This window comes from Streptopelia decaocto (assembly GCF_964273445.1).
Source record: "Streptopelia decaocto genome assembly, chromosome: 1".
NCBI lineage: Eukaryota > Metazoa > Chordata > Aves > Columbiformes > Columbidae > Streptopelia > Streptopelia decaocto.
The window spans coordinates 10,190,286-10,209,005 of NC_138663.1; the positions used below are offsets into that span (position 1 = coordinate 10,190,286).

The 18,720-nt window shown below is 37.5% G+C and overlaps 1 protein-coding gene across 1 annotated transcript in view; it reads left to right on the forward strand.

Moving 5' to 3' along the window:
• The window catches only part of SEMA3A (semaphorin 3A), a 171,309-nt gene that overhangs the window by 60,693 nt on the left and 91,896 nt on the right, over nucleotides 1-18,720 (forward strand). The window contains exon 4 of the mRNA XM_082043751.1: nucleotides 8,695-8,814. Within this exon, the coding sequence (XP_081899877.1) occupies nucleotides 8,695-8,814 (120 nt within the window). The remainder of the gene's footprint in view (nucleotides 1-8,694; nucleotides 8,815-18,720) is intronic.

The window sequence follows — 18,720 nt, forward strand, 5'->3', positions numbered from 1 at the left end:
AAGTTATGGTCAGAGAAGGACTGGCTTCCCAATGTTTTGAGTTATTCCTGAGATACTCTTCAGTTCCTTAAATACATTCATTCTGTGCTGTAGGAAGTGCATATTACTGGAAAACAAAACAATTCAAAATAAGTGAAGCTCACTAACACTCATGGAAAGGTTTAATGTACAACAATCATTCTGTGGCTGCAAAATCCTGAAAACCCACTTGTTTGCTGGACTGCATCCACCAAAGATTTTGTTTTGTCTTGTTAACTGTGCATTAACCAGATGTACAAAAATATGAGATGGTCATTAAACCAGGTATTTAGTGCTGCAGCCTTTCCTTGGCATCCCTCTAACTTTTCACAGGTCCAGAACAATTATTATCTGCATCTACCGAATGAAGATTTAAGGACTGGAAGCATGTCTTGTAATTTGAACATACTGAATGAAGAAAAAAAATTAAGAAATATTACTTCCTAAGATCCCTGGGTCAGATGCTTATTGCTGACAACAAATACTTGAAGGCCTGGTGCCTTTAGTTTGTGCAGTCAAGGGAGGCATCTTTAAAGCACAGCTTCTAATGGCTTCTGGCTTAAGACCTTTTTCAGGACAGAGCCTAGGGTTTATCCCAACCGGCTTAGCTACCTCCATTCTCAGCCTTAGTGGCAAATTCTGGGCCAAATGACCAAGTACCAGTAGTGACTACCAGATTTGCAAGTACGTAGGTAGGCAGGGAGACATTTTGTGTTTTATCCTCACTAACAAAAAGGAAGAACTAGAGGAGCTTTCCATCTGCTGTGCAAGTGTGCTGACAATACAACTATTTGCTAATATGACATGCAGTTTTGTGGCTTGAAAGAAAGAGGATATATCTGGTTTTAGTTTTGTTTTGGTTTTTTTCTTGTTTTTTTCTTTTTTTTTTTCTTTTCTTGTATCTTGTGCTTTGTTGGCTTCTCTTTTCTTGCCCTGATGCTTTAATGGTTTAAAGTCATGCAGACATCCTGCAACTTGAGTAAATGATACATTTTAAATAGTCTCATGAACTCTTGTCATATCAAAAAATCAGACAGATAACAGACATAACTTAATTAGAAAGATAACTGGAAGTACAGTATGCTGTACTAGGCAACCAAAAACGTCTTATCAAGCCTCATCAGCACTTTCAGTCTGAAATTTCTCAGAACACATCTTGACAGCAGAGGAAAATCTAGATATGGAATTAATCAATGGTTCCTCTGCAGTGTTGGCAGTGATCACCATGCCGAAGAGTAGTGTCATTCCTGATATCTCCAGAGGGGTCAAGTCCTCCAGATCACAATCCAATATAAGGGCCAGTGAATCTGGGGATCTGTCAGCCTTTTCAAAGCTCTGAGGTGGGAAGACATGTATAATTAGAATTCAGTCCACAAAATAACGTATATTTATAAAAGAGACTAGGAATTTTATTTACCTAGACATACTCTAGGTTTATATTGGATTTGTGTGTGATGCAGTACACACTGCTTACAAGGCTTTGACTAATGGGGACATAATTCCCCAAAAGCTAAGTTAATAGAAATCCCTTTCTGTAACACAGACCCTGATACTGCAGCTGCTCAGCTTACTTCACTCACCACTGCAGACCAGTCCTTTTTCAAAGTGTAGGACTATAAAACATTGATCCTGCTAATTGCAAGGTACAATAATGACGAAACAGGAATGGAAATGATGCTATTGATCCAAACCACAAGGGGTACACAGTAATAAATCACAGACTGCAAATGTTTTCACGCTAGCTGGCCTCCCCCTCTTTAAAATTGCACACCTGCCTATACAGGTTCAGCTGGAAGGTTATCTCATTGAGTACAGGTGCCAGGTGTGATTTCTCCACACACTAGAGCCTGTACGAGGCTCCTAGTGGTCAAGGACTTTCCTGTTACTGCCCATGCAGTACTTAGCACGTAGCTTTGCAGCAGTGTTACCAACTAGCTTACTCCCATAAAATAAAATTTTAAAAGGTCATTGCATTTTAACAGGATTGGAAAAATTTGGCTTTTTTGCTTGCCTATTCTGGGTCTGTTTAAGCCAACTGTGCTCTTTGACCAATATTTTTCTAACTGTTACTGTAATAGAAGGAGGGAAACAGTAATAATTTTTAAATAATGTTACTGCATTTTACAAAAACATGCACACAAGCAGCGAGGGCTGTGAAAGCATATGCCATATAGAGCTCACTCTGAAGAGGACTTCTTTGCACATGCTTACTGACATGCTAAAGTGTTTGCAGGATCTAGCTGAGAATCAATCATCTGTGTACATGGCAATTAGACATACATTTATTGTGCTAGCACTCTAGAAATATTTCCCCCTGAAACAATGCTGCTGCATACTGAAAAGATACCAAGCCAATACAGACTGAACAGATCACAGCTGTCAGAAGCCCTCCAGCAAGAGGGAGAAGTTAAAAAGCTCTCTGGTAAGTTGGGAACATCTTTCAGCAGTGTGATAAATTTGAATGACAGCAGTAATATCAGGGATTACTTATTCATCATGGATAACCCTGACCTCGTCACTTGAGAATTCAGCTAATTGGACAGAATTAAAAAACCGACCACATATTAATTAAGCTCATGCATGGGACTTTATATGGAAACTATCCATCCATTTTTATTTGAAAGACAAAACATATTTATTTATCCAGCTGTTAAATGATAGCTTTTAATCCCCTTGTCCATCCAGTTTAGACAAAACCTTCTGATATTTTAATCACTTGGCTATGTGGGAAGGCTGAAATAAAGGAAAAATTTATTCAGGGTCTAATCCTTATCTGGATTAAATCAGCAGAAAACTGTTGAAGCTAATGATACTGTGATGGTTTATTTAGCCTTCTACTTATTGCCCTGCATAATCTGGGCATTTGAATTTGCTATAATATCTGAGAAGCAGTATGGACATTGATGTTGGTTAAAAAAAAATGAAACAGCGTTCTAAAAATAAGGAGAAAAATCTGGATATTAGTTGGTCACAGGGACTTACCCTTCAACTTCCACTTAAAAAGATGTCATTAAAAAGTCTTTGCTGCATCAGTAATCCAGATCGAAGGATGTAAATTCCAGGCTTCTGGAGGAGAGATAATTACTGGAAACTCATAAAAACCAGCTAAATTCTGTTTTAATTTTCATATGCGGAGCAGATGTTTTGACAGATGGATGGACTTTATTTTTGTAACTGTCCGGGAAAAGTCTGCATAACACAGCCTAATCAGTGTTACATATCTGTACTGTTTGTTTTTCAGTCTTTCTGCATTTGGCTCCTATGCTTTTGGTTGCAGGCTTTTTCTTTGTAATTTATTTTTTCAGGCTAATCTCTCTCTGCATAAGCCCTTCTATCAATTTGATATATAAATATTAGAAGACCCTTAAAAAATAAATGTCTATGTTTAGTTAGTAAGTCAGATATATTGATCTTCATATAGTGGGTGCCCTTGTGGAAAACTTAATTAACACTTTATCTTCTCTTCAAGACAAGCCCTCTGCCCTTAAACACAGTATATAATATTTGGAATTGAAATTTAGAGTTAAGATCTCTCTCCATACATAGTGGACCTCTTTGACTTTAATTCACACTTTGTATGTAAGTGACAGTTTAGTAATACCTCAACTTGTTATACAAGTAGGAGTTTAGTACAGGAGAATTTGCAGTGCTTTGGCCAGGTTACTGTAGTATGACACAAATGGGACATTCTATGATTCTGTGCTTTAACCACTTTCATTTCAATGAACTGTCAGCGTGGAGCTGAGAATCTGAACCCTGTAACCTCCTCAGCGTGGGCTTTGGTGAGGGGTACAGTCCATATTCCTTCAAGCAGACAAACAAACTGTATTGTGCCCCATGTTTGGGGTGGGTGCTTCAGCCACCGCACACGGCAGAGCCACTTCAGGGCAGGAACCATTTATTTGGCCATGCTTTGGAGGATATTGGCAATAATGCCATTACAGGACTGTTTGCAGAAGCATATCTAGCAGTTACACTGTAAAAAGTAGCTCTCTAAAGAAGTTCAGTCTGTCAGAACAGAGGGAGAAAGACCTCGCAGGCTATGCTAAGAGGTTTCAGGCATGATGTGGGGGCTTAGCTGCTTGGATTTTAAGATAGAGATAATTCTGTGTAAGGCCGAAGGCAGAACCTACAGCTCTTGGGAAAACATTATACCTTTTATTGAAATATAAATGAAGATTAATCCTCTCCAGGGATAGGCAAGATAAATGAATGGGGGGTTTGAGGACTGTAGTAACTCTCACATGACATACCTAATTTTCTCTTTGAATATCTACCTCAACCATTCTGTACCATATGCAATCACTTATGCTTTCTGCTGTATATATCAAGCTTTAGGGCATAAACTAGTGTTTAACTTTATATAGACAAGAAAAGTTTCCCAATATTAAGCTGCCCTTTACAATAAACAGGATTATTAGGTGGAAGAATTTATAATGATTCCAGTGCTCCTCTTCTTTAAGATTTATTTTCATAACCTATTCAAGTAATACTTTCTCACCTATGGAGAACTTTGCAAACCTTACATTGATTTTCATTCACGTTATTAGGCTAAAAGTATTTTAAACTCCCACACCACCCTGCTTTCACTTATTAAAAACAAACAACAACAAACACAAAACAAACAAAAATAAACAACAACAAAAAACACCAAAACAAAACAAAAAAACAAACTGTTTTCCACCTAGAAAATAATTTTAGAAGTCTAATTATCTTCCTTTTACTTGTTGAAGAAAAATATTCAAAGGCTGAATAAATTCCCTTTAAACAACATTCCTTCCCTGGAGAAAGTGAAAATGGATACAAAGGTACTCAGGGGCTGAACTCGCACGCAGAAACAGTATTTAAATTCCATGACAATCTGTTCCTTAACAGCTTCTGGCTCTGGGTTACTTTTCCTCCACTGGATATTTTCTTCCGTCTGCTGTATTTCACCAAGATACTACATTTCTTTTGTTGTCTTTGTCTACTTTCCAGTGCCTTACACTCTGAGATCATGTAGTGAAATGTCTCATTCTGCTGGCACAGACCTTCACACTAATAATATCGTGCTGGCCCGAGGGTCTGGCAAGGTGAGACGTTGCTGCCAAGTGGGACAAGCCCAATTGGAGACACCCAAGTCATTCCAGGCCTCCAGCCAAGGGGGTTGGATCATTGCTTTGTACTTGAGATGACGTATCCACTGATGATGGGACTGGCAGAGCCGTCTGCCAGGTTGCACAACTGGACTTACCATTGTAGGAACCTTGCCGTTTGGGCAGGACTGGGGAATCACTGACAGTGGGATCCATCACCCAAGTCTCATGCCACGATGCGCACAAAGTCATCTCAATGCTCACACATTTTCCCGAATCAGAGTACCTTCTTTGGCTGTGATGTGCTGAGATTTGGAGCCTGAGTGGAACAGTCAAAGCTCTTGAAGTTGTTATAAATTTACGGGAAGCTTTTTCTTCCCAGAGCCACATAAACTGGGAAAACCTAATACCATCACAAAGCAGACTCTTGCTAAGTTCGAAATACCAAACACAAAGGTACACCGTTTCCACACATCACGCTGTACCTGTCCAGCTGTACTTGAGCACAGTTAGACAAAGGAAGGAATCTTATTTCCCTGCTGTTGAAATCAATGTGCACGTTGCTATTGTTCCAGGGAGAATAGCACCATCCCCCAGGCAGGGCAGGAACTTCACTTTGAACTTCCTGAGTTGACAAGGGCTTAAATCAGAACTGTAACTTTACTTTGATGTCATTTATTGTGGTTTAATACCCCTCTTTATTTATTTTTTTACAATCATGTAAAATATATAAAGAAACCTAATCTGTTCGGGAGGTGTATGAGAATTTACTGAATAGACCTTAATGGTTCCTTTATGCAGCTATAAAACACAGGGAAGCTATAAGAGCAATCTGAGCTGGACTGGGAACGTTAAATGTTATATAAATTTATTTGTCACAGTCAAAGGTTTATTGCTATAGGTATTTACCTTCCCCATTGCTTAACTAGGTTGTGTATTTCTTAGACATCTATGGTAAAAAAACATGTTCTACAAGGAATTAAGGAGAGCTTAAAAGCAGGGATGAATAAAACAAATCTGCTTTTAGGAATATATTGTAAATCCATGGTAACCTTACTGATATTAACGCACTTACACTACTAGCAATCCTGAACACTTGAAGTGCAAATACGGCCATGACAGAGTTAACTCCCCCTTCCCTCCCCCCACCCTTAGGTTAATCTGGAGTAATTCAGTGAGGTTGATGATAGATTTTTTCTTAATTTCCGTCCATAGAAATCAAAGAAGATTCTGCCCCTAAACTAAGTAGGGTTTTCCATCTCACCTTTAAAGTATTAGGCATCTAATACCTTCTCACCGTATATTATAGATAAGCAGCTGAACAGTATTTAGCAATATCATATAGAGTCACAGGTGGCATGTTACTATAAATCAGAATATCTCCTTTGAAATCAGCACAATCCGTTTTGATTGACACTGGCTGTGGGTCTAACCCAGCTACTCACAGCATTTTGCAAAGGTATGTATGTGTCCACCACCTCTAACATCTCATGTTCTTCAGGTAGGCAATTTTTGAAAGCTTTAACAAAACATAGTAGTAGACCACAAAGGCATTTGTAAAATCATGATACACCAAAAAAGATAAGGCAAAGTCCAGTCCTACTGAAACAGTGGTGGAAATAAATTCAGACAGATACAACTGTAAGTGAAAAAATTCAGAATTATTTAATAATGTAGAAATCATTGGACAGTTTTAAATTATGTAGAGTCAAAGGCAGATGCTCCATCTGAAACACAGAATATCAGTTTAAGAAAGGATCTATTTCAATTTTGTTCATTTTTAATGTTACATGAATTTGCAGTATTTGCCCTTTTTGTTTCAGCAGACATTGCATTATTAACACACTTATATGATTTTCACATATTTCTTGTATTAAAAGCAACAAAGGACAACAGCATTAAGAAAAATATCAAAACATACCTTGTAATTTTAATGGTTTATGCCAGGTATTTGCTTAGTACTCTACAACTGTGACAGCGGAAAGCAGTCTGTGTATACATATACATAAAAGAAATGCATGCTCATGTTTGTAAATGTGTGGGAGGAAGAATAAGTATGCACCAGAAATTAGTGTGTTTGTATTAAGAAAGGTCAGAATGGAAGAATTAAGAGAGACCTCTGGTAACATCCATCTCTCTTTCTTTCAATTTCCTGTTGGATTACCTTAACCATCTTTATGTTTTCTCTTCCATCTGAGCTGGAAAGATAAATTAAGTTATCAGCAGTAAGCCAAGGACTTAGTAAGATTCCTTATGCTTTTCTCTGAGTGCTCTATTTCATATGTTGCCATTATCTACTGCGCAACCAAACAGTAAAATTGGAAGAGCAATGTCGCTTTAGTACAGTCCTTTGTGTGAGGCAGGGAATCAGTGTTTTATCTGTGCAAGTTTGTTGCTTTTCCCTGTGGTGGCTGAAGCCATACCTCAAATTGCAGATGCATTTTCCTGGCAGAACCATTATTTTGTGCTTGTGAGTACCTGGTTTAATTAGCAAGCAAGTTGCAGAGACAAATGTTGCCAGTCAATGAGATTTCTGTAGAGACCGTAGCTCAGGTGGTGTTTCCATGAGTCCTGATCCACTTGAAGAGGTATAGCTGAGTGCTGTACCAAAACAGTCATCAAATATGCATAGAAAAGTTCCATTCATTTTTAACACAAGCTTTACTGGAAATGGTTATTTTATTTCAGTGTTCTTGTTTTTCTCCTATTTGAAATCCATTATTTGTAATTGTGTCAGTAGACTGATTCGCAGGCATTGATGTATTTCTTTTCATTGTTAGACCTGATTGAACTAAAGATATTAAATAAACAGAAAAAGCTGATATCCTGACTATCAGTTTAGACATTTTAATTTTAATAACATAAGGCATTGATAATGGCATTTTTGTTAACAGATAACAGACGATGTTTATACCAGGTACTGTTAATGTTACTATTAAGTTTTTAAATGCTGAGAACTGGCATTACTCATGATACATAATTTATTTAAGTAGAAAATGAAAAGTGCAAGTTTTGCAAAGCTTATATTCTAGGGACTGTCAGTAATTGCATTAAAGTTTAGCGGATGTATTCATCTTTATAAAACTGGCCCCTAAACACAGACAATCGGGAGGAGGCAGCATTCATATTATTGTTAGAAATGTTATATCAATGATTTGTTTTTCATCAACTCCTTCCATCTGGCCCATCTTTCTTCTAATTGTTACTTGATTGTACACAAGCAAACAGTTGGTCCATTTTTCTTCATCGTTTCATTCTGACACATTTCTATAAATGGGTTTTGTCTTACAAACATGGTAATAGCATAAATTACAGAGATGAAGCATGTCTGAAACAAAAATTAGGATTTTTCTTTTTGTAATCTTTTCTTCAGGGGTGGATGTTTTATTAAATGACAGCCAAAGATATTTAAATGAGAGCCTAAATCAGGCTATTTATTAAATGCTTAGCAATAAACAAGCTTATAAACAGCATGAAATTATCACACTTTTAAAACCTGCTCATTCAGCCACACATCCTTAACACAGAAGAGCTCCCATTAGTCATAAGCACTGAAATAACTTTGCGGATACAATTTTTTTTTCCCCACTTTTCTTTGCAGAGAGAATGTGCTAATTTCATCAAGGTGCTTAAGGCTTACAACCAAACCCACTTGTACGCCTGTGGAACAGGAGCTTTTCATCCCGTCTGCACATATATTGATGTTGGAAGCCATCCTGAGGTAAACTATCTTAAAACAATATTTTTTCTTTTTTCCTGTTTTTAGTCTTTATTGGTGTTTAGCCAGTCTCCGCCTCCTAAAATGCACTCTCATTAGTTTCTGTGGCTCGGTGAGGGGATCTGGTAGGACCTGCTCCTGAATCAGGTGCTGACGTGCTGATTGATAAATCACAGCAGAATCTGTACTTTTCTCCCCTACGCAGCCTCTTTTCCCCCAGGGGCTTAAATAAATATGAATAAACCCATTCTGCCTTGTTCATGCAAGGCATGAACCCAAGATTGCCTTGTTCATGCAATTAAAAGCACTCTTTTTTGGTCAGGACAGATAGCAGCTATAAGAGGGGTAGTTCAGCCTGTGTGCTTATTCTGGGATCGGCTCTGTCCTTTAGTCTCCCACCCGTCAGTACAGTCTGTCATGATGGCAACTTTCTTCCAGCTGGGAGTTAAAATAGTGTCACACATTTATAAATCTCACTTATCAGATTTTTCCTAACACACTGACAGTTTTTCATATGACCTAGGTTCTGTTTCTTTACTTTTTTAGTGAAAAAAATAAATCATTTTTTCTCTATCTTTTCCCCCATTTTTTTTAATCTGTAGTTTACTGTTTTTATTTTTTTTTTTTTTTTTGCTTAGTGCTGCAGAAAGCTTTCAGTAGCCCTTGTACTGCTTTGTGAGTGATTGTCATAACTAAAGAGATAAGTGTGGTCTTCCCTGCTGAGAAACAATGGCCCTCACAGAAAGCAATGGGACAATGCTGCTTTTCTTGGCTGAAAATTTGACTATCATGTCTCTGTGCTCCACTTCAATCCTTTTTCTTTTCAGGAAAGCCAATCTTTTATTTTCTTACTAAGATGAGTATGTAGTATAAATTAGTCCACTTTTCTTTATTTTCAGGCTGTCTTACCTGAGTATTCCTCCATGGACTGTTTCAGTTTAGTAACCAGGCTCTTGATGCGTTTTCAGCACTTTCTTAGTTTATAGATAAGTTTTACTGGTGAATCTATAGTTGTATTACTTGTAGCTTCTGTGATCTCTGAAGAACAGCTCTTTCAAGTTAACTTACGGTTTTGCAATTCGGGTTTTCAGATTTCCCTGAAAATAGAGACGTCATTGTTAAATGAATGAGGACTCAGGTATTTAAAAATCAGAATTTCTTCTTGTAGAAAAATTAACAGAATAGAGTGTTGACTTTGTAGTCTGGGAACCATTTTTCCCTATAAAAATGTCTTTTGATATTTGAAACATGAGCCTTTAAAATGTTCTAAGCACAAGATTTTGGAGGGATAAAGGAGCTGCAAAGTAGAAGGGATTTTTTTCATGTTCTTTAATACTTTATTCCAGAATGCATTCTTGGCAATTAGTGATTGTCTCTTGACCACACACAGTATGTCATTGCTTACTGCATTAAACAGATTCTCTGCTTCCTGAGATCCCTTTGGGAATTGGTAGACATATTAATTAACTCCAGTTCCGTAAGATGTGTGTCAATCAATTCTTGGCTATCTGCCAAGTGAATCTATCTGGAGAGAGATAGCTGGTATGAGGTCATTTACTTCTACATTTGGCTGTTTTATGACTGTACCATAAAACTAACACACACTTTATCAAGGATTTATAGAAAGGATGATCAGAGATGAGATGCCAGATCCAACCTTGGTTTAACATTCTGGATTTTGAGACGCTTGAGTCAATGATGTGTTTGGCCCTGGAGCTGAAAGAGGATGTTTGTTTTAGCTTCTTTTTAGCAGTCCCTAACCATCAACAAAATCTAAATGGTTGCATTTTTGGTCATTTATGCAGTAAGCTTTTTAGTCCCTGTGTGCCTGAATCATTCTCTTGACCCGTGGTTTCACCTTTGCAAAGGAGGGAAGTCAGGAGTATGTTTATCTGAACTGTCTCAGACACTGTTATCTTTTTATTTCCTTTTCATACTTAAGCTATGAGTGAAATCATCTTCACCTGCCCTTCCAGTGGCACAAGTTTCTGTATCCTCTGGACAGTTGTGAAGGAGCAGTCACTGCCTTCTCAGCCCAGGTCTGCCCATGGAGAGGGAAAGTGGGGCAGGCAGAAGTGCTCACGTCTTCTCAGGTTTTGACAAATGTGACAGTCAGTCTTGGTCCTGTCCCGTGCAAAGGTGAAAATGAGATGAATAAATAAATTTATTAGGTTTGCAATGAAAAATAATCTGGCTTGTCTCTGTCTCTCAGTTAGAGCCTATTCCTTCCTTTCCCATACTACCTAGCCAGGAATTTCAAATGTTCATCTCCTCTTAGAGCTGGGGAAGAGGAGAGTGCTTGATTGACAGTAGCTATTAGAGACACCATGAATGGGGGGGTTGTGATACAGTATTAACCCCCACATCCCTGCACAGTGCATCTGTGAGAGCCAGATGGTTTACATTGTCATGTCAGACAGCAGCACTGGACGTGTCAAAGAGCCACTGCTTCTGTATCATGCATAGTTTATACCTCCCTAGCACACTATAAAAGGTAAAAAGTATGACTGAAGGCAAGTGGTTGATTTTGAGTTAAAAAATTGCCATCTAAAACATTTCCTGAAGATTCATTTTCTGCCACAACACTTGTGGAAAATTAACTGACTTCACCATCTGCTTATTTATTTTTCAAGCACTTAGAGAGGTAAATGTGAACTGATTAGGGGAATAGTCGGGGAATGTACCTACTGTCTAATAAGACTGCTTGTTTATCTGAGCTCTGAATATAACCCACCTGCCTGAGTCTGATGGAGGAGAGGAAATTAGTTTGTGCCAAACTGAAGAGGATGGAGAAGTGAAATTTGAAGAAAAGAGTGGCAAGTGATAGAAGAGACACTAGAGGCAATTGGAGCAGGCTGCAGGAGGCTGGAATATGGTACAATTTCTATGATTAGGGAAAGGAAATAAATTACTTTGTATGACAGTCATAAAGTAATGGGAATATGAATTGTTATATCTGTTGAATATCTCTTCAATATGAAGCCGTGTATCGCAGCCTCATTCCATGTTTGAAGAAAACCATTTCTAGTGATGAAACTAGGCAGGTCTAATTGAGTTTGATGAAGTACAGTATCAGAAATAATAATAAAAAGGTAAAAGGATATGAACAGCATGCTGTGCATCTGATTAAAAATGATCTGTGCAAATGTATACAACCTAATATGTTGTGAATTATACCACAGAATAAGGAGTAAAGCAGACTAATCTTTGCTTAAATCCATTCCAGATGTGTAAGTGAATAACCACAGTATTTAGAGAGAAGAATAAAGTTAATGTTTGAATAGGCTTTAAGCACGTAAGCTATGAGTAAGCAGGAAAGAACATATTTAGAGAGAACTTAGCATGTGTATACGCAGAAAATACCTGAGAAGAGCCTAATTTAAAGCTTGAGATCATCCATTAGAGAGGCTATATTTGTATCTTCACTGAATGGGGCAAACTGGCTCATATGCAAATGTCTGTATTGTATGTGCCTGAGTTTAGGTAAGATGACCTAACACAGACACTACACCAACTTCAGTGATCCAGGCTTAGGCAACATGTGTCATTCTTTCCACATAGGGCAACAGAATACAAGAAACCAATTACCAGACAAAACAAGAAAGTAATTAGTAAAGCCATGTTCTGCTCCTACTGACTTCTGATGAAACAGGATTGGATGTGTAGGAATGTTGTACTTAGAGGTTGCAAAATTACACAAGTCAGATCTGTGCTTGAAAGGAACAAATCCAACTGCAGGGAGAAACAGAGGTGCATTAAAACCCACTAGAAAATCACAACAGGATGCAGAATGCACCTGCCTGTGCGTGTCTGAGCAGGGGAAGGAGCCCTGCTCCCTGTCCCCAGGGTTCGCTTTGGGGCGGTTTCTGTGAACCAGCAGGAAAAGAACAGGATTTACCATTTACTTAACCCTTACATGCAGGTGGAGGTATAGAGAAAGCCCTATATAGAACGTTTGGTTTTTTGTTTTTTTTTTTAATGCTCAGACAGGCATTGCAAGAGCTGTACAAAATTGTTTGCTAGATCCTCAGCAGGAATACATTAGGATTTCTTCAACAGAGGTGAATCAATAGATGCTGTCTGAAGAACTAACCCGGCTTCTTTTATTGTCTCCTAATCCCAAATTTCTTGTCATTGTCCAACAAATTAAAACTCTTTTTTAACTGTATGAACTTAAAAGGTCTGGGATCACTTTACTTGCAGGTTATTTCTCATTCTTAATCAATAAAGAAGCTCTAAATTTAGTTCAGATTTATGATGTACATAAAACATTAAGTTATAGCACATGACGTTGTATAACACTACCACCTGTAACATATTTACTTTTTCCGGACTCTGTGTATTTTAAAAATCTTTGGTTCAACTCATAAAATTTTGCTGAATTATACTTTCCACTTTTCTTTATCCCTTCTGTACTTCACATTAGAAGAGGTCTAGAGTGCATTTTCTAAGTAATGGACATCCTGTTCTGATACATTTATGCATCTGTCTTTTTTGTCTGTCTGTATATATGTCTGTATATGTTATATATATGTATATAGTGATGGAAGAGAAGTTTTTTTCCTCTGACTTTGAAGGAATACATTACTTGAAGGACCAGTGTTACTGCTGGTAGAAAACATGTTGTGTTTCATTATCTAGTATAAAATTCAGGGTGAAACATTGACTTCAGGAGTAGCAGATATGGCATAAATTGGCCTACCTTCATTGAAGACAGCAGAGCTGTGTCAGTTTACATCAGTTAAGATTCTGATCTGTGGTTTTGAAGTGAAATATTTGAGTAAATTATTTTTTAAGTTAAGAATCACCTCAGGGTAATTTGCTTTCCATCCAATTAGTTATACCTTTATACAGCATTTATATGCTAGCCAAATATATGGAGAAAATATGAAGGAAAAGGATACTGTTAAAGGTTTACTCTCATTTGTGATATAACAATTGGATGGTAGAATGAGTATTCATCACATACCAGTTCTAAGGATCACTACAATCATGGAGAAATGCCAATAAAAGATCTAGTTTACAGACTAACAGCCTATTTTAGTTCAGAGATGCTTTAACCTTTTTAAACCTTTTAAATCCTGTTAGGATAGCACACGAAAATGAAACTGAAGAGCCAGATCTCTAGCTTATGTATACTGTAAGTACCTTTTAGAGCACTTCTTTCAATTATCTGTGTAGTTTAGTGATGGGAAAAAAAGAGAACTTCTCTCGGATATTCAAAGGCTGATATACTTCATCTTGTTTCATAAAAAACAGGGTAATGATTTCTACTATAGTGGGAAATACCAGGTACTGGACATTTTTGCTGTACTGATGTTCTTGTTTGTGGAGGACAGCAGGTAACAGGATAGCCAGCATTAGACACACATCTGTCCAGGCATCTCACAGGGTCACTGGCCAAAATCACAAAATAAAGGGGCTTGATTTCTCTGGAGGCGCTGGGTCTGCAAACCATCACTTCTGCTGCTCCACATGAGATCGATTTCCAGTCCCTTAGGCTACCCTGTGTGAAAACTCTTTACATAAAAGCAGGCTTTTCACACATGTACGATTTACCTTCACGTGCTAAAAAGAATAAATCTTGGCGTAGCTATAACCTTTCTAGCACTTTTTGAAGTAGATAGTTTTATATACAGTTATATGCAACTACATACAGCTTATGATTCTTTTTCTAAGCCATAATTCTCTATGTCGTTGGTTGGTAAGGGATATGCTATGGGAACTTTCCAATGACCTGTAGACAATATTTACAAGAGGAGTACAGGGAAGGGACAGAGAACATGACAGTCCTTTCTTGTAAGACAACTTGAGTCATTTGTTCTGGTAAGGTTTGACAAATATTCTGTAAGGAAACAGGGTTTTGTTTTGCACCGTCATGCAGAAGCATGTAGTTCTTACAGGCTGAGTGTTATGTCCCAAATGGCAACTCTTGTTATGTGGTATTATCTTGTGATAAAGTTACAGAAGCAGAAGGTCACTATGAAAAGGTAACTTGATTCCCATTTAAAAGACTTTTTGAAAAACTCCATAAACCCCTTTGTAAACAAATATGAATCAGGTTGATGGTTAAATGTTACTATTTATGAAGGCCTGTCTTGGAATACACTGCAGATCTCCTTTGACTTCAGCTGTATTTTGAACGCTTGTTTGCTAAAAGAGAACTTAAACCAGAAAACCTCAGATTTTTCAAAACTTCATCCTGTCATCCCCAACCAAAATACTATTCCAGTAACAATTTATTTCCAGAGTAGATCCTTTAAAGTAGGACTATTAGGCGTTATGTGATAATTTAGTTGTCAGAATAGTTTAATTTATGAAGTAAACTTCTCCAACTGCATAGCACACATGGCAGCAATGGCTGACTTCTTTCCTACTCCTCACTGTTGGGAAAGTCTACACAGCTGCTACTGATATTTTATCTCCAGCAAAGTGAGGTAGCGAAGAGAAAAATTTTGGAAGAGATTTTTTTCCAAGTATCCTATTTTAACAACATAAGAACTCATTTCCTAATAAAAATTATTAATGCATACCAAACTTTTGATGTAAACCACACAGTTAAAAGTATAATACTTTAAATTTGCAGCTAATGTTTATTATCCTGACATATTCAGTTAAGAAAGACGTGTCTTTATGACAGCTGAATATTAGACAACTAGCTGATCCATTTGATCTTCCATTTACCAATGTAAAGGTATATTTGTAAGAATAGGACTATTCCAAATCATATGTATGCAAAGGATCTGGCTCAGTATCTTAAAATTCAGCTGCAGTACAAATATCATTTTTGGGGAAAGTATTTAGCAAAGAGCTCATGCTTTAATCATCGTCAGGAAATGTGCACATTGTAGGTTTTCAGCTGTCATTTAATGCATTCAGTCTTGTCCTTGCATATTTCATAATTACACCTAAGCAATTTGGAATCTATTTATGTCTAAAGTGACGGAAAGTCAGTAATTATGTCTCAAGTTCACTTCGAGATTTACAAGTTGAACATTTACATGCAGGAAATGAAATCAAATTTTAAACTATCATAAGTCAAAACAGTGCAGTTGGCTATTTTATTTCTTCACCTTTATTTCTCAGTCTACAGACTTAAATGGTTTATGCAAAATGGTTGCAGAATTCTTTAGCAAGTCATACAGAGGAGAGGTGTAAGATATGATGAGAAGCAGAACAAAGAGTTTACAACTGCAAGTGCCATTTGTTCCACAGCAGAAAACACTAATGAAACCCCTATTATTATTCAAGTCTGATCAGTTTAGCTATTCGGCATCTAACTTTTGTTTAAGACTTGATAAATACATCCAAATTGCTATGGCAGACCTCCCAGTTTATTCTTGAGTGAAAAAAATTAAAAAATCAACTCCGGAACTATATTACTTTAATATTACATTATACATATGTTTTAAAGAAAATGTAAATTGAAGTCACTCCACAGGTGATGTTCCAGCACTCTACAGTTGGTTTTAATAAAAAACTTCCCTGAGATGAGAGACAACTCATAAGGATCTGTAGAGAGTGTTGATTTTTCTGTGGATCTGGTCTGATCACTAGAGACATGAGATGACACAAAAAAGCTTGATAGTAGCAAGATCCTGCGTATTCTTCTCCACTCACACAAAATAACTGTTAACACAGAATTATTCTTAGATTTTCTTGGTGTAAAAAGAGTCCGGTGAGAACAACAGTGTCAAATTCGAACGCCTTGCATCCTAATGAGAGGAATCTGTGCACTAGCACTCTTGCACTGAGATAACTGAGAAGACTATTGTTCCCTCACCATACATGGCTTTCTCCTTCTGTGGCTGAGAAATGCTGGTTGATTGCAGTGGAGAACTGTATACAGTATGGCACAGCTGAATGACTTCCATGAATAAGAAACCACAGCCAGTTGACATATTCATTAGGTTCAAAGAAATGAGTCTCAGAACTGTGGGAAAACTTTTGTTTATGCTGCTGAAGGGGAGAAAAATAAAAGAGTGAGATAGAAAGAGACCTCCATGGAAGTAAATTGGCGGAGTGGAGTGTGCACACGCGCACGTGCAGAACAGTTGGGTGGATTTTCACTCATACTATGTGCAATGTCTTGCTTTGTGAGTCCATGCCTTAAACCATGGCTAACTTTGAATATGCTCAAATAATGAGTGATTCAAGTTACTCTTTGGATTTGGGTCTTTTTTTTTTTTTTTTTTTTAATGTGGAGTGTTTTTTCCTAGTACCGGTTGTCTTCAGTGGAATTCGATATGACTTATACAGGTATATCTGACTGGGTTTCACTCTTCTTTTATAGAGTCACAGAAGAAAACATTAATTTCTAGTATTGTTCGAGTGATGACTCAAAGTTTTGTGACTGCTTTAAGAAAATTATTTTTAGTGATGGCTACCAGTGGAGCTGAAAATACACGCAATGTTTACATTTGGATGTTCAGTATTAATCCTATCAATTAAAGGAAGTTACGATTAATTATTTATTTACCCAAGGTAAATATTTCCACTGGCACATGATTACCTTTACCATGAGATGATACAGTTTTCCTAATTCATTACAGACTTACATTGCACTTTTGAGAGAGATGGCAGTCATATTAAGATGTTGATCCAATTTTCTGGGTGGAAATATGTTCGTTCATCAGCAGAGCCCATAACATTTCTAGTAACACAGAAGTTCAGCATTTGCCTCTTGTTAGAATAAAAATTGAAAATATTAACCCAGCTTCACAGTCATGAAACATATGTAAAATTTCATCCACACACCTCCTGAAACGAAGACAAGTATGGCTGAATCCTTTGATCTCTCAACCAACATGGGGGAGAAAAAAAAAAAGAAACAAAACAAACCACCATCTGTTGGGAAACCAATGTAATAAAAACAGTGTAAAGCTAGTCTATAGAATAGACTGACTTAATTGAGGAAATGACTTATAAATAGAATTATTTTTTGATTTAGAAGTGTAGGAGGAAGCAAAACTGAAAGAAGGAGTTACCAAGCAGAGGTTTGGATAGATCAGCATCAAAGCCACATTATTCATTGTGGGATCCATGTCACAAAGCTCCAGTTGACAGGGGCTGACCTCATGAAAAAGAATCACATTTTAAGCGTGATTTCTGCAGCTGAAGGAAGTGACTGTATTGCATTTGTAGCTCAGTACAAACATCTTGTCAAATAAGCTTTAAACAACCAAGGTCACAATGCAGCAGGTTTTAGCTGTGGGTGATGCTCCACATACAGGACACAGGGCTGTGAAATGCAGAGCAGCAAACTAACCAGTTATGTTAAATAATCAGACATAAAGACCTAACCAAGACCCTATTAATGTTAATCAGCTTCACTGGACTTTGTCTAAAATGATATGAGAGTTGATGTGTTGTGAAGTGCCTTTCAGGCCTGATTTTTAAAAGCTGTAGGATATATTTAGTTACATGCAAATCTGATAATACTGTCTATCTCCATGCTTTCAGGCAAACGTAATATTTATCATTTCTGTGTGTTCACAGTGTGTGAGCTTTATGGTATATCAGCATGGGGACTGGTCTGCGGTTCGTCCCAGGAAGGGACCCAGAGAGGCTGCGTACGACCATGCTGCAGGCTGCTCCGCAATGGTGGAGAGGCTTATGCCAGAGCATCTCCCCAAAACCTCCTCTTGATGTTGCTGCTGGCTGTAAGATTCTCAGTCACTCAGAATTCCCAGAAAGGGGGCATTTCCCCAAAGGAAAGATGAAAACGCTCATGCATTTAAAAGCAATCTTTCAAACAGCTTTAGGAAAGACAAAAGTCACTTTCCGCAATGTGAGGCCTCCTTGGTGTGCTTCCAAGCTCCTTATACATCTCTTTCTTTCATCAACAGCTGCATTTGGCATGACAGAACTGGCTTCTCCACAACAATTAGATCTTATTTCTCCTTTGAT